Source organism: Culex pipiens, chromosome 2 (assembly GCF_016801865.2).
Source record: "Culex pipiens pallens isolate TS chromosome 2, TS_CPP_V2, whole genome shotgun sequence".
In the NCBI taxonomy this organism is placed as follows: domain Eukaryota; kingdom Metazoa; phylum Arthropoda; class Insecta; order Diptera; family Culicidae; genus Culex; species Culex pipiens.
In genome coordinates this window covers 60,089,988-60,111,804 of record NC_068938.1, presented here as the reverse complement: position 1 = coordinate 60,111,804, position 21,817 = coordinate 60,089,988, and the positions used below count along the sequence as shown (strand labels likewise).

The window sequence follows — 21,817 nt, the reverse complement described above, 5'->3', positions numbered from 1 at the left end:
TAACGAAGCATTATGCCTTGTTTACCTATTGTATAGCATTAGGATCATAAATAAGAGTGATAAACTACTAACTGAGCCAATTAGGGACAAATAGGACGGATAGGAACCCACAGGACAATTATGCGTAGAACGGCAGTGTTTTAAAAATCAAACCAAGATTATCATCAGTTGCAAAATAAAGGCCTGATTGCTTGACACTGAGAAAAACTAATCTTGCACAAAATTTAAATTTTAAGAAGCTTTCTATAAGCAATCAGCAACCAGCTGCCCTTAAAAAAATAAAGAAAAAGAAAAATGTAGGAAATTTTCTCAGCTTTTTTTCAGGGTTTGCCGAAAATGTTATTTTAGAAATGGCTGTGACTTGAAAACATCGCAATTGATCAAAAAAGTTTGCAAAGCTTGATTCTGTTATTTTTGGTACAGAAAAGTAGGCTATTTCGTCGTTCAAGATTGACAGGAAAAGAAAGTAGTTTCACGACGGAATTGCAAAAAATATTTTTAAAATGACCACTGACATTTTCCACAACCTTGGTACTATATTTTGCACCATCTTAAACCCTGGAGCAAAAAATGCCACTTTTAGTCCCCTAAAACAACCCTGAAATACCTCGAATATAAAAATACGTCTTTTGAGATATCCAGGATTTATTTTCCGTGCTTCAATTTTTGCTCAATAAATCTTAAGATACAGATTTTAATATTTTTACATACATATTTTATTCTGGAGCGCCATGAGAAAAGGACACATAAGTGTTTTGACAGCTAGGACTATTATGCAAATTCCGAGATGATCACAGAAAATCATAGAAAAACATACAAATTTATGAATTCAGTGTGGTATGCTTATGCTATGGGATGTTCCTTTTGCAAAAAGACACAACTGTCAAAATGCTCATGCGCCCTTTTTAAATGTCCAGTTATATGTTATATGACCAGCCCACAAATTTATATGGAGACTTAAGGACGTATTAGACTATGGCAAACAAAAAAAACCTTCTGACAGTTTGGCAGTTTGCCTGCATTTGTTTGCAGAAATTTTATATTAAAATGACAAAATGGCTTCTTTTGACAAAGTATCACCCAAATAAAAAAAAATGCAAATTCCGAAAAAATCGTGAAATCCGACAAATTTCATAAAATGAGCAATTACTAAACAAAGCATTGACAGTCTGTGGTTGACAGAGCAGCGAGTCAGACGTGCGTCCCTCACAAACCAAAAAAGTGTTAAAAAGTGCAAAAATGCCTCACGGCAAGAAAAAGAGGCGGTCCTCACCAGCAGGATCGGCAGATTTGAAGAAGCTAAAGAATGCCGAAGCGCTACCTGCAAAGCCAGGCAGTTTGAGCAAGGACGCTCAAAAATTGTCTGGAAACCAGTTCGCTACCCTCCCTGTGGACGTGAGCGAGAAGGAAGAATTTGAACGACGGGAAAAGTTGCCACCCATTTTTGTGAAATCATCGTCATCGGATTCGGTGCGAGAGTGGCTGACCGGGTTTATCAAATCTGGTGCTTTACGAGCTTCCATTCGCTTGTGTGCTGATGGACTCAAAATTCTGCTACCTACCAGAAAGGATTACAACTACGTTCGGGATTTCCTGAACAACACAAAGATTGAATACTACAGCCATGACGATCCAGGTAAACGCCCCATGAAACAGGTCCTCCGAGGCCTGTACGACATGGATGTGAGTGTGCTGAAAGAAGAGCTCAAAACTCTTAAGTTGAACGTGATCGAAGTCTTCAAGATGACGAGACACAACAAGGACATCAAGTATCGTGATCAACTGTACCTGGTTCATCTCGAGAAAGGATCGACAACGCCGTCTGAGCTGAAGGCAGTTCGGGCAATTTTCAACATCATCGTGACTTGGGAACGTTATCGTCCAGTACACCGTGACGTGACACAGTGTTCGAACTGTTTGCAGTTTGGACATGGTGGAAGGAACTGTTTCATCAAGAGTCGTTGTGCAACCTGCGGAGGTGAGCACAAAACTCAAGCTTGCAACACAATCAACGAGAACATTGAAGCCAAATGCTTCAATTGCGGCGGCGACCATTCTACCAAGAATCGAAGCTGCCCAAAACGTGCTGAGTTTGTGAAAATTCGGCAGCAAGCGACGACGAGGCACCAACCAAATCGTCGCAAAACACCACCAACTTTCACGGACGTGGATTTTCCTGCTTTGGCGTCACCTGGAGCGGGATCTGTTCGAGTGGTTCCAAATCTGCAGCCATTGCCGTTGAATCAGCGGCAAAAAGTTGCAGAGAACACAACACCTCCTGGCTTCAGACAGCAACCGAGGGAAAACCAACCAACATCAACAGATGAAGGCAATAGTGACCTGTTTTCACCACAAGAACTTCTGAACATTTTCATCGAGATGACAACAACACTGCGTGGGTGCAAAACTCGCCAGGAACAAGTAAGAACGCTTGGAGCATTTATCTTAAAATACAGTTCATAGTTTACTCGTTCTAATGATTTTGAATAATTCAAAGAATTTTTATTTTAGTTTTAAGTTAAAATTAGTTGTTAAAGTGTTTTTTTCTTTTTTTTTACCCAAATGTATTCGATTAAATGCAAAAATGTAAAACAATTTGAAATAAATGAATGAATGTGAACAGTAATAATAAAACGAAAAATACAACAAAGATGAAGAGCATTTAGCCATACCACTTAGAATGTAAATGAAATGTAATTATTATAAGAAAGTTCAATAAAGACATATTTAATTTCAAAAAAAAAAATAAACAAAGCATTTTGAGCTTATGAAAGAATATATAGAAATTTATTCAACAATGCCATAATGACGATTGAAGCAATATGTATAAGATTATTTGTTACTATTCCTTTTTGTGCAACAATCCTTTATTATGATTGCGTCAGATAAGATTCAAAAAGTATATGAACGATTAGAAAATCAATTTAAATAAAAGTGAACATACGTTTAAGATATTTTTCAGTTTTAATAAAAAAAAAAAACTTTGTTTTAATAGATTAACTTTGAACTTTTTCGCACTATGCAGTAAAATGTTATAACTAGAAAGTAATTAATTGTTTAAGAATTTGTGATAACTCTGAATAAATTTCTTCTTTTCTTTACTCGTACAAAACTTTATTTCCAAATATACGAACGATTCACAAAAAATATTCCTACACAATTTTTTCCTCACAACACTTGTGCAGCAGCTAAACTAAACTCTTTTAATACTTAAATGGTAATCAATCATTTTGCTATCGCCACTATATGTACACGTTTGCCGTTAAATGCTTACCATTTTATGATTTATTTATTTTTTGCTAAAATAAACTCTTACCAGTAGTGTTTCTAACGTGAAACCTTAACGAAAGCGCGAAAGCAAGCGTTTGTTGAATTTTGTAATGGAATGAGACGAAGTAGGATGTTTGATAAGTTATTTACAGGAGTCAACTTAGTAAGGTAAAGTTAAGAGTAAACGTAATATTTGCACAGTTTGGCCTAAATTTCCTTTGCTTTGATTATTTCCACGCGCGGTTGGAGCGACAGAACAAGAAAGGTGAAGAAGTAACTAAAATGCTTACAGCTAGTTTGATAAAATTAGGGGTTTTAAAAAACTAAAATGGACTGGACAACACGTACGATTCAACACGGATGACACAGTGTACACACTTAAAAACGAAATTGGACGGAAACACTGAAACATGGACAATCAGGTTGCACTTTTGTACAAACTACATGTAATACATATAATACTAAACAATAAACATGTAACTAAACACTAAACTTTCAGTACGTATTCGACTCCAAACCAGGTTGGCTGCAAAAGTTTGTGAGTCTCGTTTTTTTTTGTATATTTCTAATTGTGCTTACGGGCTAGTTTGTGTTTAAGTTGTATGAAAATTTGTAAACTTTAAGGCACTTGGTGCTATCTGTTACACGTAAAGACTGCGGTCAATCTATTGTAGATTTCGATTTAAATTAAATAGTACGGGTGTTTACTTTTTTTTAATCCTAGAGCTTACCTAAAGAACCTAACCTGATATGTTGCGATTATCAAGGTTGATCTGTTATACGATTGTTTGTGATGGGGACGCGTGGCATTCCGTAACGGCGGGCGTTACCGGTCAATTATTCTAGCTAAAACAATTTTAAAATTACGCTAATATTACGTGCTTAAACTTCAGTTTGTGGAATTCCTTCGATTAAGTTCGTTCGACTGGCGTTGTTGCTTCGGTCGAATCCGGCGCGACTACCGCGACCCGTGGTCGGCTGCGGCGTCGGTTGTTGAGATCGGGACACGGGTTCGATGGGCGTGCTGGTGGCAAACTCCCGTGCCTTGTCGTTGAGTGCGCCCTTGGAGTCCGAGCGCTGGTATTTCCCACCTCCGTTCTTCTGCACTTCGGTGTCGACACCCCGCTCGGCGTACCGGATGTTCCGGTCAAAGTTGGTTTCGGACCGCGGCGCCGGACTCACCGATACTTCCTTCATCGAGATGGCGCTTCGTAGCGAGCTTTGGCTGCCCGAGATGGACTTGCCGGTGGTATGCATCGTGCCGAGCGAACTGGGCGACCGGATGGAACCGGCGTCGGTGGGCGGCGGATGCTTGCCGTATTTGGACGGGGAGTCGCGGTACTCGTAGATGTTTTGCCGCAGGGGTTGCGCCTGCAGCACGTTGTTGTCGATGCCGACGTCGCCGCGCTCAGACTCTGGGTTATCCACCACGAAGACCCCCTCGTCGTAGAAGCGGTCAGATTGTCTGAGGAAAGGAGGGAGGGAATGTTAGTGGTTCTGGACAAAATATTTGTGAACGGTCCAAATAACACACAGTTATCTGAAAAAGAGGTGTACTTTAAAAAAATCCTAAACTTGTTATAAATGTGAAAAATTGCAAAGAAAACACAAACTTTCACTTTCATCACAATACTAAATACTCAGGAAATTCAAACTTTATAAGCTTAAAATCGTTAATTGCATTGCATTCTACCATGCTCTACCATTCCATTTCATTGCAAGGTGCTACACGCGTGTCAGTTCAAACCTTGCCGCCACCGTGTCCTCTCAATCAAGGACAATCAAGGGTGCGTACGAAAAAACTTGAATTCTCCTACCTATCCGTACCTCTTTGCATTGCGCCACAGGATGCAGCAGATTACCACCAGCACGATCAGAAACAGACAGGCCGCCGACATGCTCCAGAAGGCGATCTGCAGCGGTTCCGTCGGCTCCCACCAGAACTCGGTCGTGGGCGGGTACGTCGGGACGAGGACGCCGACCACTGTCGGGATGTACTGTTTTTTGAGGAGAAGAGATCACATTTAGTAAAGTTTCTTAGATTCTTCCAGATTTCGTGATTTACCTGAGTCCAGAAGGCACTCTCCGTCTGGCGGAAGTTCATCATGATCGACGAGTTGTACGTCGTGTTTAGATTGAGATAGCGCAACTCGCCGTTGATGGCCTTCTCGAAGTGCAGTCCCAGGACCTGCTGGGGCGTCGGGTTACCGTACCGGGCAAAGTCCGAGTACGTCTTCATGAAGAAGTGACTCATGTTACGATCGTTGTCGGTCCACATGAGCCGATCGAGGCGAGCCTTTTTCGGGAAGAACTCCACGTCCATGAAGGGTGCTCCGGTGAGTAGGTAGTGCTCGATGTCGTGCGGAACCTTGCGCCACTCGGGCAGTTTGAGGCCCTCGATGGTGGTGTTCATGACGTAATTGTACACGGGGACTTTGCGTTCTACCAGCAGTTTTGTCATCTTGTCCGCTGGGGCGCGGTACAGGAAGTCCGATAGGAGCTGCAAGAAGATTCGATCATCAGTAACATTGGATTTATTTCAAAAGCGATCAAACTTACATTGATGTACTGCTCCCGTATGAACGTGGTGTTCTTCGGATCTGGCCAATACGTGTACATGTACTTGATCGCTTCGTACGTTCCGTTCAGGTTGATCGTGTAGTTGTACCGATACACCAGCTCCCACACTTTTTGCTCGAAGAACTTCTGATCAACCTCAAAGTACGGAGCAAGCGTCTCATTCTGGGATATCACAAAGGCAGCTTCCTGCAGCGTCACACCACTCATGTAGTGCAAACCCCGGTTGTAGTGACCTCTCCGAATAAGCTCTTCCGGAGTCTCTCTCAAAAAGTGCCAATCGCGTTCTCTCCAACCCTCGTACCACTCATCGCCAGGAAACGTAAAGTTGATATCCAGCACTGGTCCCCAAGGAAACAGCCCCACGTGCGGAGCAAACTCAGCATTCCCCAGCTCATAGAAGCTCCTTCCCTGTCGCATGCAGTTCACCAACTTCCACGAAGTCTCGATCGAACAGCCCACCATCTGGCCAAAAACGCGACTCGTGTTCTGCGCCCTGTACTTATCCACGATCAACGCCCAATCAGCCACAGCCGAACCCGACTGAGCAATAACCCGCGTGATAATGTCCTTCGTCTGTGGAGCTACCATCAACAACCCCGCGGAAGCACCTCCAGCGCCCGGTCCAAACAGTGTGATCGAGTTACGATCACCGTTGAACGCTTCGATGTTGTCGTAAACCCAGCGAACCGCCATGATCTGATCCAGGATGCCGTAGTTTCCTGGGGAGTTCTCATCGCCGGTGGACAGGAAGCCCAGTGCACCCAACCGGTAGTTGAACGTGACTACGACGACCTCGTAGAATGCCGCCAGCATCTGACCCGGGAAAGTGTTGGAGGCGCCGCGAACGAATTCACCCCCGTGGATGTAGATCATTACCGGGTATTTTTGGGCGATGCCGGATTGGGTCTGTGAAAAATATTTGAAATTTTTTAACATTTTCAACCAATTTTTCAAGTCTTCTTTTATTTCACATTAACGGTGCACGTCAACCAGAGCTTTTGCACCCAGATTATTATTACAGACATTTTAGTATCTTCAAAACTACGAGAATTGCCATTTAATTTTTGTTCATCCCCTAAACTACTACTTCCAAAAAGATATACAACAAAATAAGTCAATTTTTGTAATAAATTTATTTCAGGATCGGGTCCGTAAGTTCAACCATTTTGAAATAAGAAGACTAGCAAAACAATGCAAAAGGGCCGTTGTGGATTTGTAAACAAAGAGTGTGTCCTGCTTACGCTAGAGAATGTTTACATCTGACATGAAAGGGACAAAAAAAAAAAATGATGTACAATTTTCACTGAAACCATTGCACAGTGGGAAAAAAGGGCCCAAAAAATTACCGCAACATGATTTCACGCAAACAATCGATTGCTATATACCAAAAGCTTTGATTTTGCACCAGGAACAATAATCCGATGCAAAATCGCACTGCACGGACCAGTGGCCGGAGTACAGGCCACCGGAAGATTCGGATTTTTGGAAAAAGTATCTGATTTATCCAATTGTGAACTGGTACGCCCATTTTTTTACCATGAATAGTCATACTAAACAATCATAGAACAATATTAAATACCATAGGTCCCATCGGAACCGGTTCCACCGATCTCCGGTGGCCACATCCGGAACCGTATTAGGAAACAGCGTTAACCAGTAATGCGACGTATCAAACTTCTTGGTTTTGGATGGGGACATGAGTTATATACACTCCTTTTTTAAAAACATGAAGTTTGATAAGTCGCAAGAGTGGTTTCAGGAATTTGCCAAATATGATCTTCGGATGTGGCCACCGGAGAACCTGGGAACCGGTCAAGGAGGCAAAATTACTGCTTAAAAATACTCTCCATCCAAAATCAAGAAGTTTGATACGTCGCATGACTTGTTTACGCTGATTCCTAATGCGGTTCCGGATGTGGCCACCGGTACCGGAGATCGGTGGAACCGGTTCCGATGGGTCCTATGCTATTTAATATTATTCTATGATTGTTTTGTATGACTATTCATGGTAGAAGAAAGCGTATCAGTTCACAATTGGATAAATCAGATACTTTTTCCAAAAATCCGAATCTTCCGGTGGCTTGTACTCCGGCCACCGGTCCGTGCAGTGCGATTTTTCATCGGATTGATGTTCCTGGTGCAAAAACGAAGCTTTTGGTATACAGCAATCGATGGTTTTCGCGAAATCATGTTGCGGTAATTTTTTGGGTTCTTTTTTCCCACTGTGCAATGGTTTCAGTGAAAATTGTACATCATTTTTTGTGTTGGAGTGCGTTTGAGACATTTTTTTCTCTCGAAATTTATTTTTATTCTTCCTGTAAAATTGGTGTCTCGGCCGTCTGTTGTGAGCTTATTATGAAAATTGTTCAATGCCTCTTACAATGTTATTTTAAATATTATAATAAAATACTTACATTCGGCGAGAACACGTTCAGGTACAGGCAGTCCTCGTCCATATCGCGAATCCCCTTGGTAGCACCCGTGTACTGCACCGGCTGGGGACAAGCCGGACCGTAGTCCACCGCCTGCAGCAGCTGCCAGCCCCGATGCTGCCGGGGAGGCTTAAACCGGCCCTCGAACGTCGGCGGCAGCGCGTACGGAATTCCCAGGAACGTCGCACACGTGCCCATTATCCGGTCCACCGGACTGTGCCACGGCCGGTAGAACGACTTCGGGTCGGGGCTGTCGTACAGGTGCACCTTGAAGCCCTGGACCTGGCCGTAGTTGGTCGTCACGTGCACATCCCGGTCCAGCTGTTGCCAGTCGCGCCGTTGCTTGCCCTGGAGATCTTCCCGCCAGCCGCCCAGAACTCCCGGGAACGGCGTCTGGACGTTGTTCGGGTTTGCCTGCGTAACGAGAGAAAGAGAGTCAGAGTCAAAACAAGCCGCGTACAAGCACATGTGGAAATAATCAGACTGCAAACAACAACTAAACGACTGTGTTTATGGCGGCATGCAACTCAGGGGAACGACCACGTTGGATACCGTTAAAGGGAGGGAACCGCCGCACTGATTGCTTGGGAAACCGTGGCCAGCCTGGCGTGACGCGACGCCGGCCGCCACGATAAGAAAGACGAGCATTGTTCGTTATCTGCGGGGTGGTTTTTACTTTCGTTTGAACTCAAACGAGATGAAAAGTTTATGAATGTACCTACTTGCGAAAGACTACTCCGCGATCATATGATGTAAGTAAGTGATGTTATGGAAAAGAGGAAAAAAAAAACGCTGCAAATGTGTTTTACATCGGTGCGGTTAACGAGAGTTGCACGCCAAGTCGCATCACTGCATTTTTTCTGTTCTGATTTCAAGGTTTCACTACTTATGGGGGGATTGATGAGAAAGAGTTAAACGATTATACCGATTGTTAATTACATTGAGAAGCATCAAACGTTAAAATGAGCCATTAGGCATATTAGAACCCATTAGAACTAGGTCAATAAAACAATGTACAGTTACTTACGGGGTCATACTTGAAGCGATCTTCTCCCAGACCGGTGTTTTGTGGGTACTGTCCGGGCAGGTTTTGCCCAGGGTATTGCTGACCGTATCCGCTGGGCTGATAATAGCCGTACCGGCGATTGTTGTACGTGTATGTTCTGGAATAGGAGAGTTGTATTTCAATTTGAGATATCTACAACAATATTCTATGAAAATTTAAAAAAAAATGTTATAAGAAATGTCTTAAATAATGTAAAAGTTCAAACTATGCGAAAAAGTGTTAAATTTTTATGAACAGTATTCAAGACCATTTACAGAAAATTAATAACAATTGGAACCTCAAAACTGTGCATTCTTTAGTGGACACATTAAGGGGGATAAAGCACTGTAAATTGGGGTGACATTAATACAATCAAGCCAATGTAACCGTTAAACTTATTGATTCAATGATATTGAATTCACAACACGACATTCTTGAAGTTGATGTCAGCAAACGCGTCAGTTTCGTCCAGGTAAGATAGATTTTGGCTCCCTGATTACACTCCCATCAACAGAACTAAATTTTAATAAACATCCTATTTATAAAAAAATTTGTTAATTTGGGTATGCTATGGAATCATGTTAAGCAAACATGTTTAAAGAATGTTGGTGCCTCTGAGATCAAGGTGTTTCTGGTACCTTAACATATTTTTAGTATTGAGCAGGAGCATGGTTGACTGCCAATGAGCTGCTACTCCGTTATTGATAGATCAGCCGAAGTCAATACAGGCGCCCTCCCAAGAAGCCTGCAGTTCAACGAAAGGAATGTTAGTCCGATAGTTGAAGTTTCAGACTCATCAAGCACATAGTTTTTCGCTATATACTTGTTGATATCGCTTGAGACCGCAGCATCTCCTTCAAGCATCACGTGATTAATATTTTTATGGGTTAGTAGGATAAGGTATTGGCTTTTCGATGCCTCCCGAGATACGACGCTATGGGGAGGACTTTCATAACAGACCCGTTGGCGAGCCTTCCGAGCAACGATGCTATGGGAAGGTCTTTCTGGTTAACACACAAAATCTCTCACACACAGTTATTTTGCTCCACTATTAACTCAACGATCCAAACTGTCAGTGCGCCTTTCGATCATTATATAGAAATGGCTTTTTCACCGCAAAAAAATAAAACCATATTCGGAAAAACACAGTCCACCCGACGCCGTGCCTTCCGATCAACGATGATATAGGAAGGGCTTTAAAAATCACAAAACATCACTTTTCACTCTGAATATTTTTACGACCACGTGCTCCCTTTTCAAATTATGCACTGATGACGCTCCATTTTCAGAGGGTAATCTTCTCCTCGCAGCACACAATTCACGACAAAAATGCGAAACAACAGGCACACACAAAAAAAAAATCACTTTTCACTCCGAATATTTTTTACGATCACGCGCTCCCTTTGCCAATTATGCACTCCTTAACATATTTTTAGGATTATAAGAAAAGTGTGAAATGATTGGACCAACGTCCAAGATTTTACAGTACTTTAGCTTCACTACCCAAATTCAAACTTTTTGTGTAAGCCAGAATTATATTTTAAATGCTTTTATAATTTAAAATTTATTAAGCAATCATGCTAAATTTGAAGTGGGACTACAGTCTGAATATGAAGTTGTACCTGTTCCACAAAAAAAAAAATACAAATATTGCGCAGTGACAAGGACAAAACAACTGTCCCAATTCACACCATGTGTCCCGATTCGCCCCAGTTGAGTAAAATCCAACAAGTTCAATTTAATTTTCTCTCTTTTGCAACTCGGAAAACTCCTTTGAAAAGGATTTTCAGGGAAACAAACACTTTTGAGCTAATTGTGCAGGGGTTAGGGTGGTCCCATATGAGTTTCCCTAGAAAATTAGACATTTTCAAATGAAGATATCTCGAGTTTAAAGAAAAACACCCCTGAGTTTGAAGTGCGGGATCTCCTCTTTCAAATGCCACCTGGCGCAAGTTTTAAATTTGCATCTTTTTAACCTTAAAATGGCTGTAACTTTTGACCCTCATGTCCAAATAGACATGTCAAAAAATAAAAATGTTTGTTTTTTTAGCTCCCCCCCCTAATGTTTAAAAAGCATGTCAATCCACTTTAACGACACCCGGGTCTTTTGTGGCCCCGAATATCACTTTTCTTTAAATCTTATTCCTGAATTGCCTCGTTAAAAAACTGATTTTTGAAGGTTTTCTTAGATGCTTTCTGCTTTGCGTAGATTACGAGATAAAATTTTGGTGTCTTCGACAAAGTTGCTTGGATTGGCAAGCCCAACAATTTTCTAAAAGACGAAAATATTCTCAACAAAAAAACCTGAAAAGTAAGATTTTAAAAATCACCCTAATCGTGAACCACCCTAATATTTAACCAAACCAAAAGTTGACTCTATCCATTTGCAACAATTCTTCTGAAAACCTTAAAACTTAACCATTTTTCGGAAAATCAATTTTCCACTTAATTTTGCGATCTGGACCACTGTGGCATTGTATGGAGACAATAGCCGAACTATTGATGTAAAATGACCTCTTCGGCCTTAAAAAAAGTGCACAGTTTCATCAAAATCAAAATGCAAAAAAAAACAACCGTTGTCCGAAGTCTCAGAGAATTGTTCATTGAATTTATAAAATGATTCACATATCACAAAAAATCGCATTCAGTGTACTGTTTTTATTATTTCTATTTTTTCACATTTTTGCGAATCTCATCAAGACGATATATCTGTTGGTTTTGAATAAAAAAAATAAAAAACCACAAACAGAGATTGCTGATTAACAGCACAATATCCATAATATTTTTAGTCAAGTTAATTTGCATAGCAAACAATTTCGTATGAGCAGTGATGTAGATGTCTGGTTGAAAAACTATCATTTGATCATACTGCGTCAAAATATCAGAGGGTATAGTGACCGTCACAATAGTCTGTGAGTTCTCTTCTTTTATCTCGTGCTTGCCAGCAAAAGCATTCTCTTTCTCTCTCTCACGCGACAGAGAGCGGCGATTCTTGGTGCTGAGAACCTTGCGGTAGTAAAACAGGGAGATGAAATTTCGGGCATGATGATTGTAGTCGCTGAGAAATTTCTTTATTTTACAACACTGCGTATGAGGATGAAATTCACAAATGTAATGAATAGAAAATATAGCAACAAATCAAGAGAAAGTCAAAATGAAATTTAACCAAATTTCAGCAAAGCCAAAAAACTCAAGCAAAACTCACGGAGACTCACCCATAGCTAGTACCAAGTAAGCTCCTTCACAATTATGTCGCGTTCCAAGAAGGATAAACGTCAGATATAATTGACCTACGTTACACTATCCGTGTAACACCACAATCTGTTAAAGTACTGACCTATAGTCCGGATCACCGGGATTGGGCAGATGGTAGTTGTAGTCGCCTTCCCTCGAATACCACCGGGGATCTCGCGTCGTGTAATACTGCCCGTGGACGACCGTACAGAAGATTAGCAGTATCGGCGCAGTAACACAGCACCATGATCTTCTACACCGGCCGTGATGGCTGGACCTTGCTGCCACCACCACCATATTCAAAGTACACCTCGTCGAAGATTGCGGCCGCAACGGTGTAACTACACATCGGGTCGCCCGCGACACACTCACACGGGGTCGTTAAGTAACTCTTGTAATTTTGTCGCACTGCTCACGTTCCAGGTGTGGAATTTGTTTCGAAATAGCTCACTATTTGGGTATGACGTCGTGGGTTTGACTAATGATAACGGTAGATGCACGAACACAGGTATCACAGGTGTGTTGTTTCACGAAATACACGGTTTACGGTTTCACAGTCACATATTAGCGCGCTATAGCTATGGTGACGCACTGCTGTAGTCGAGGTGTGTGTGTGTCGTGTGACGATATTGAGGTTGGCTTCTAGGTATGAATGTTACTCATTCATGTAGTGTTCGCTGGAATGGCTCTCCGAGTACTCGAGGTTGCGATGACTAATCTGTAAATGGACGAAGCAAAATAATGTCATTGAGAAGGTGCATTGATTTGTAATCGAAGATAAAGGGGTACCGCAAAACATTTGAACATTTTCTGTTTCAAATTACATAAAGGTAGTCCACAATACGTTTCTACTGTTTCCTTATCATTCTCCCTAACAGAAATAAACTATTTTTCGGCCTTCACTCTTATCAGCCCCAAAAGATACTCCATTAAACTTGACTTTCCTATCGATAACCACCAAAAATATAGTTCACGGTCCCAAAGTCGCTGCCTTGGACGCCACATGTTTGAAATTGTAATCAATTTCGCCTATCTTCCTCAACCGGTTGGATTGACCACCTTTACCGAATTCCGGCTCATGAACGAATGCACCTGATTTCGGAGCGTCAGCCGTCGTAACCTTGCGCTGCTTGGCGACAGAAAATAAACATCAAAACTGTGTGATTGTTTACAGTCCGCAAATGTAGGTTACTGGCTACGTAAATATATGCAAGCATGTTGTTGTTATGTGCGGCGACACCAGAAATGGAGTTCTAGCCCAGCAACATGGAGAATGTGAATGTGTAGGCAAATATTTAACCAGGAAGAGAGTTCGTCTCCGAGGAGACTCCAACGAGCAGGTAAGAACGAACTGTGCTTTGTTAGTAAGCCGAAAATGCTAATGTTTCGTTTTCCTGAACGAAAGACCGATCATTGTTACCCATTTGCATAAGTGGGGTTTGAATGCGTTTAGATTGCAGGTTGGTGCCTAGTCGGGTGTTTCAGGGGCTAGATATAATTGCTTCCTTGATCAAGCAGGATATATACTCATTTATATATAGGATATCTATCAAAGAAAGGATAATAACATAAAGCAAACTAAAGATATTTGTTCAGTTTTCGATTCTGAGTCTATAGATGGCTAACCGTTTATCAAAGGTTTGAATTGTCTGGATGGACTGAGTCTTAAATATGAGCCTAATCGTAAAGATTTTTGTTTCATACAGTCCAGACTCAACTACCCGAAGGTTTGTATGGGACTTCGGATAATTAAATCAATAACAAAACAATGTTTTTTTTTTCATCAAATTTGAATCCTTGGTTGCTTGCCAAAAAAATCTAAATGTATTATCTCAATATATCATCACTACCGTTTTGGCCGATATCATGAATTTAAAAATGCTGAATCACTTTAGAGTAGTTAAGGCAGGGGTGCTCAAAGTTTTTGAATGCCGGGCCAAATTTGTAGCTCACATGAGCTTGCGGGCCAAATGTAAAAATTGTTTATTTGAGAAAGAATAAATTACTTTATTTGAATCCATAATAGCAAAAATATAGCTACCGGTTATTTTTTATTTTCATGTATTATTTGTTTGTTTTTTCGTCGTTTAAATATTAGTTAACTAATAATAAATTTTTGCCGCAGTTTTGTTCCAAATAGCTTCCAATTTCATTAATCAGCAAAATAAAAAAAAATAGCAAAACATATTATTCGTAAGCTTTTTATTGAAATGTTTATGCCAAACATTGAATCAGGAAATACAGTATTTTTGTAAGAATTTTAAAAAACCATGGCATGGTCAAGGTCGAGAGGTGGTTGAACATTTTGTGGCTGAAAACAATCTCATTTTCACAAAGATAATGAAATTGGAAAAAATGTAATTATTTAAATTGACTTGTATTTTCAACGATTCTTATTATATTTTAAAAATAGTAAAATAAACTTTGAAAAATAATAATAACTCGTTGCAAAATATTTTTCAGCAATTTTTCCTCCAATTTCGATAAAATTTCAATAGTTTTTGTCTGTCTGAATCAGATGTTATGCACTCAGATTTGTCACCAAATTTTATAACTTGAAATCCCACCTAGAGATTATAGGAGCAAGATAAGTTTGAGGCTCAGTCCTTTAAAAATGGTGCGCTCTAATTTTTGAATGAATTTTTGAATGGAATGCCTATATTTTTGATATCTTTACAGTTTTTTTCACTTAAGTCAAATTAGCATTCTACTAAAACGCTCAACCAAACCACACTTGAGGTAAAAACCTTAATTTTTAAAAATTACAAATTACTGTACAGATTGGTCAAAGGGCCATTTTACATGATCATTCGAAATGGGCCCGCGGGCCACATAAAATCACCTCGCGGGCCACATTTGGCCCGCGGGCCATACTTTGGTCACCCCTGAGTTAAGGGGTCATACTTATGCTCAACAATCAAAATAAGCCAACGAAAAAAAAAAAAAATCATGATTCGATTATTCGAAGTGATTTTTTTTTGAGGCATTCGGATTTGCTTCGGGTAATCATGTTTGAGTTTTCAACATTTCTTGCAATGAGCATGAGCATGAGCATGAGAGACCACCCATGGTTGTCCTTCTCCGTTGCTGAACAGAACCGTAATATCCTTTCAGCACTACTGTTCATAGGCTTCGACTATCAAGTGGTATTTCCCTTATCAACAGCATGTATGAATGCGCTGAAAAGATAAAACACCATGATTTCCAGAACAAGATCAGTTGCGAATAGGTAACAGTCATTGGCCACCAACGGCGCCCGCCATGTCAGTTTGTAGATCTCGATTTTAAGGGACGGGAATGTTAGTTAGCGCAGGTTGCTACTAGGGCAGCTGATTTACTCTGTGCTTACTCCCCACGAGCGCCAGGAACCTGAAAACTTGTTAGTAGGATAGGGTGTTTGGTCAGGATTCATCATAGAAGATGATGATGCGACCCAAAATCATAGTGTTTGTTGAAAGGTATTATATTTTATTCTCAAGGCAAACAATCGGTTGCTGCGGATGAGACATTTCCCGTTTAACTGTTGTTAAATTTTTAATGAAATGGTTTAATCTTAGACAGCCGGCTGTGGAAAGATAAAACCAAATAATATTTATTTATAAAATGAGGTGTTAAACGCAATGCTGCAATGATAGCGTAGTCTGATTTTTAATTATATAATCATTTAGTTCATGAATTTGTTACGGAATAGACGCGACGAACTCAATCATCAAGTGCCTTCCGATCTTCTTTCTGTTAGCTAGATAAGGTATTGATTTTCGTTGCCTCTCGAGCTACGATGCTATGGAGAGGGCTTAACACACAAACAACCGACGTCGAGCCCTCCGAGCTACGGAGCTATAGGAAGGTCTTTTCAACACAAAAAAGACTCGCGCACCACACGACGTTCTTGATGAATCAAAATAATTTTGTTACGCGATAAACTTAACGAACTCTGATCGTTTTTATCGAAAACTATATCACAATTCACGACAAAAATGCGAAACAAAAGGCAAACACAAAAAAAAATCACTTTTCACTCCGAATATTTTTTTTACGACCACGCGCTCCCTTTGCCAATTATGCACTCAGTTTTCAACATTTCTTGCAATTCCGAAATAGTAGTTTATGCAACAAGTTGCAAAAAGAAGAATTTTTCAGCACGAGTCGAACATTTATCCAACGCGTTTCAGTGCTGAAAAGTAGAACTTTTCAACCTTTGTTTTGAAAAGGGTTACTATTTGATTATGTTATTTTTGGTAGAGAAAAGGAGGCTGTTTCGTCGTTCGAGAATGACAGGAAAAGTAAGTAGTTTCACGACGGAATTGCAAAAAAAACTGCTTTTTGCAATTCCGTCGTGAAACTACTTACTTTTCCTGTCATTCTTGAACGACGAAAAAGCCTACTTTTCTCTACAAAAAATAACAGAATCGAATAGCAACACTTTTCAAAATAAATGCTGAAAAGTAACACTTTTCAAAATTTTTTTGATTTAAACGATTTATTGACAAAATACATGAAAATTTGACATAGAATTCTCGGGTGAGTTTTCAAAAAGCCGTAAGAGCCACCGTGACCTCCGACACTAATTTTCGTTTTTCTTCAAATTGCAACAATATTTCATTTGTTTTTAGTTTTGGGCACTTGAAGGACGTGTAGATGAACAATCTCTAGCATTTTTGAAATTGGTTTATCGTAAGTAGGTCGAATACCGATGCAAAAATGGCTTTGTTTACCAATGGCTCTTACGGCTTTTTGAAAACTCACCCGAGAATTTCACTCAGTGTGTGTTTTTTTGGAATTGCAAAAAATGTTGTATAGAACTCGTTGCAAAACTTGATTTTTTCAGCACTCTTCGTATTTATCCAACTCGGTGAACCTCGTTGGATAAATGTACGACTCGTGCTGAAAAAATCCTCTTTTTGCAACTTGTTGCATAAACTACTATTATGCAACAAGTTGCAAAAAGAGGATTTTTTCAGCACGAATCGTACATTTATCCAACGAGGTTCACCGAGTTGGATAAATACGAAGAGTGCTGAAAAAAACAAGTTTTGCAACGAGTTCCATACAACATTTTTTGCAATTCCAAAAAACACACACTGAGTGAAATTTTATGTCAAATTGTCATGTATTTTGTGAATAAATCGTTTAAATCAAAAAAATGTTGCAAAGTGTTACTGCTCGAAAAAAGTGCTGAAAAGTTCAACTTTTCAGCACCCATTTGAGTGCTGAAAAGTAGAACTTTTCAGCATTTATTTTGAAAAGTGTTGCTATTCGATTCTGTTATTTTTGGTACAGAAAAGTAGGCTGTTTCGTCGTTCAAGATTGACAGGAAAAGTAAGTAGTTTCACGATGGAATTGCAAAAAAAATATATATAAAAAACTAAATTTGTTCATGATTCGATTATCCGAAGTCTAATACAAACCTTTGGATAATCGAACTTCGGATAATCGAAACTTCGGTTAATCGAGTCTGGACTGTATAGTTTTTAAAACTAAAAGTTGACCCAAGTTCTACGGCTCGATGTTTTATTCGCTCAACCTCATTCTTGGTTGTTTTAAAAGAAACCTTTGAGTTTTACAGATCCAACGGACTTTCCCATGTTTGACAAAGTAAAAAAAAAAGAACATCAGGTACCGATCGATGCACCCTCCACAATTGTGCAAGCAGGTGAGAATTAATAAATAAACATTTGGGCTGCGGGATCCGAAACCCAAAAAATAACACAATCCCTCCGTTGTTGTCCTAATGTTGATCGTATACCTGATGCGGCCTCGCAGGCATTTAAATCCCCTTGCGTACAAAGTCTACCTTTTCCCGAAAAACCCGCGGCAACGCGATCATGTCCGAATACCACCGCCTAAAGTCAACCTGGATGAACGTAACACATTTCACCTCACACAAATACAAAGGCAAGAGTGGGTGCTCTCTGGGACCCTACACAATTACCAACTTGGTATAACTTTACGCAGACCAGAGCCGCCAGCGCAAAAAGGTTGAAAAACAGGTTTTTGGCTTCTTTCGTTTCGTACACCTTCCCAGTTTGAGAGATTGTTGTTGAGGTTGATGTTGATGGCTTATTGCCTTTCTTCTACTTTGCTGCTGTCTGGGGTGGATGGTTTTATTCCGGCCGCGTGAGCTTTTTAATATATTTTTGGACAGGGACGGAACGAGGGTTAATAATTTGTGTCTGGGTAATTTCAAGTATTTGGTGAAGAATTTCAATAAAGTTTGTTTTTTTTTGCTACAGACAAATTGCTTATGTTGATTGAAAAAAATGTAACGAAAATGTACTTTAAAAAAGTCTTGCGTCAACTTTAACTAATTCTCTAACGACTCACACGAAATCGGGAAAAGTTGTCCCGACCCCTTTTCGATTCCCTTATCACGAATCCGAGGTTCGTTTTTTGATACCTCGTGACGGAGGGGCGATACGACCTCTTCCATTTTTGAACATGCGAAAAAAGAGGTGTTTTTTCAATAATTTGCAACCAGAAATGGTGATGAGATAGAAATTTGGTGTCAAAGGGACTTTTATGTAAAATTAGACGCTCGATGGCATACTCAGAATTCCGAAAAAACGTAATTTTCACCGAAAAAAAAACACTAAAAAGTTTTAAAAACTCTGCCTTTTTCCGTTACCCGACTGTAAAAATCTTCGGAACATGTAATTTTATGGGAAATTTAATGTACCTTTCGGATCTACATTGACCCATTTTTCATTTAGAACAAAAAAAAAATCATTTTAAAATTTCGTGTTTTTTTTTTACTTTGCTGGGGTAAAATGGCAGAGTCTTTAAAACTTTTTAGTGTATTTTTCGATGAAAAATAGGTTTTTCTGGAATTCTGAGTACGCCAACAAATCGGGCGTCTAGTTTTACATAAAAAGTCCCTTTGACAGCAAATTTCTATCTCATCACCGTTTCAGGCTGCAAATTAATGGAAAACACCTCTTTTTTCACATGTTCAAAATTGAAGGGGTTTTACCGCCCCTCCGTCACGAGATATAGAAAAACGGACCTCGGATTCGTGATCAGGGACAAAAGTTACCCCTAAGATCAAATTTTTACGCAAATCGAGAAGAGGTCGACAAGTAGCAACTAAAAATAAAATTAACACGAATCAAATTTGAGTAATTTTATAAAAATAGTCACGATGCTCCCGAATGCGATGACTATAATTTGAGGTAGGCCCCGGAAATACGAACAGTGTTGTGATTTATTATCTTTTGCAAGAAAATCTATGCGTAAAAATGTTCTGAAGCTTAAAATTTCAATTTTATTTTTTTCAAAGGTTTTTGAATTTTAAAACTGTTTTTTTTTTGTAGAATCCAAATTAAAGCTTATCAACTCAATAATTTTGCATGGAAAATTTTCTCCTTCTCGTATTAAAAATGTATGTCCAGAAAATGTAATTTCTTTTCACTAACATACCACCTAAAATATCATAAATTGTGATATGAAAGATATAACAAAGACGCTAAACAAAAAAAGTTTTTTTTTGTAAATTTGTCGTAACATTGAAAAATTTTACGAAAATATAACTGTAAATTTTAGCTAGGGCCGAGGGACACAAATTTTGGGAAAATTTTGTATGGTCTCTATCAATAATTATTTTTCTCTACTTGGATGTTCTCTATGTCAGCAACTCTTATTTTTTCTATTGGGCTTTTTCAGTTATCTTTGATGTAGTCCAAGTTTTTAGCAAGCTGGCAAAAAATGTTGATAATAAATTAAAGTAATTATTTTATGTTTCGATATCGTTAGCAAGCTTAAACAAATTTTATCAAATGCCTTTTTTACTTCAAAACGTGGATGAAATTGAATTTAAAGGTGATTTTGCTTTAAAATATTTATAGAGGCCTGTTTCTCTGTTTGAAAAAATATTTTAAAATTTAGAAATTTTGTAATTTGAGATTTGAACTCGTTTGGTAAGTAATTATCCCTTAGTACACCGCTGCATTTAATGCTCCATGTTTTCGATCGAGATTAAAATACCCTAGTTCCAACAGAAAAGGTTTGTCTTCGCTGATGAGCTTTCAGCTCCGATGGCTTCGTGACGTCACAAACTTTACTAAACTACTGCTGAAAACGGTTTTCGAGGGCATCCACGCGTTGGGGGCTTACCTTACGGCTTTCGGGCAGCTCTCATTTGAATGATCCCAGCATGATTTTTTTTCACGGTGTGAGTGACTTCACTACTGGAAGTGCTGCATTATTCATCAACGAGCGGTGTAACGGACTCTGATTAGCCTTTTCCATTCACTTTTCTTCAAGTGGGGGTTTTCCTCGGCGTAAACTTGAATTCAGCCCAAAACACAATGAACTTTTATTTTCTAAACCATTTTCCCATGCCACGGATAGCTTACAGGTTGCACAATTTCCGCTGGAAACCTCAAACTTGGCAACCTTCCCAGACAGGTTGCATACACTGATTAATCATTCACCTGAGCACTTTATTGATTTTGGTTGGCTTCTTCTTCTCCTTTAGCTATGCTCGTCAGCCCTTATCAGGTCGCGCGGGTATTCGCGCTATCTGTTTGATAAGAACACAACTTTGCCAAACACACGACCTCGTCCGAATCGAAAGGGTACACGCTCCTTTTATGGACCCCGCGCGATGGCCGCCGAATGTCGGTCACTCGGGTATTGGCAACGCCCTGCCCTGCTCAAAGAACTTGGAACCACAGCACGGAAGCAAAAACACGTCCGCAGGTTGCGCGATGAACTACTCGACTGACGGGTTGATGTCGGAGAGACGAGCTAAGCTGAGCCAACGCCAACGCCAGAGTTACGTCGTGGTAGTTGTGGTTGTTGTTGGGCTCCTCGTCAGTGAGTGAGGTTTGTGGGGTGGATTGGAAGCTCTCGCGAGGTTCTGTGTGTGGTGTGGTGTCTGCCAAATGGCTACGGGTGAGAAACAAGGTGTTTTCGTGGGGTGGGATTGCGTGGCCCGAGCAGGTGGAGGTGGCAGAATTTACGGCAAAATTTAGTATAAGTTCAGCTCTGTTTAACAAAAAAAAAAAAAAAAGAACTGTAACTCATGACTCATTTGGGTTGGGCAAAAATTTCAAAAAATAAAGAGTTTTAAAAACTTCAGACTAACTTTGAAGCATCGATTATCCGATGTTTCAATTATACAAAGTTCGATTATCCGAAGGTTTGTATGGGACTTTGGATTATGGAATCAAGACCAACCAATTTTTTTCGTGTTTTTTCTTTTAACTTATAAAACATTAATTCAAGTTCTGCGATCCCAATTTAGTCGAATTTGAAT

The 21,817-nt window shown here is 39.8% G+C and overlaps 1 protein-coding gene across 1 annotated transcript; it reads right to left on the bottom strand.

Annotated features, from left to right (window-relative positions):
• Positions 1-3,288: 3,288 nt before the first annotated feature.
• LOC120413616 (cholinesterase) lies at positions 3,289-21,290 on the bottom strand. Its single transcript, XM_039574522.2, has 8 exons — positions 20,671-21,290; positions 12,665-13,279; positions 9,310-9,445; positions 8,265-8,696; positions 5,830-6,756; positions 5,336-5,770; positions 5,098-5,267; positions 3,289-4,735 (listed from the first exon to the last, which is right to left on the bottom strand). Exons 2-8 carry the CDS (start codon positions 12,856-12,858, stop codon positions 4,153-4,155), a joined length of 2,877 nt encoding a protein of 958 aa, XP_039430456.1. The 5' UTR covers positions 12,859-13,279; positions 20,671-21,290; the 3' UTR covers positions 3,289-4,152.
• Between the last annotated feature and the right edge of the window lie 527 nt (positions 21,291-21,817).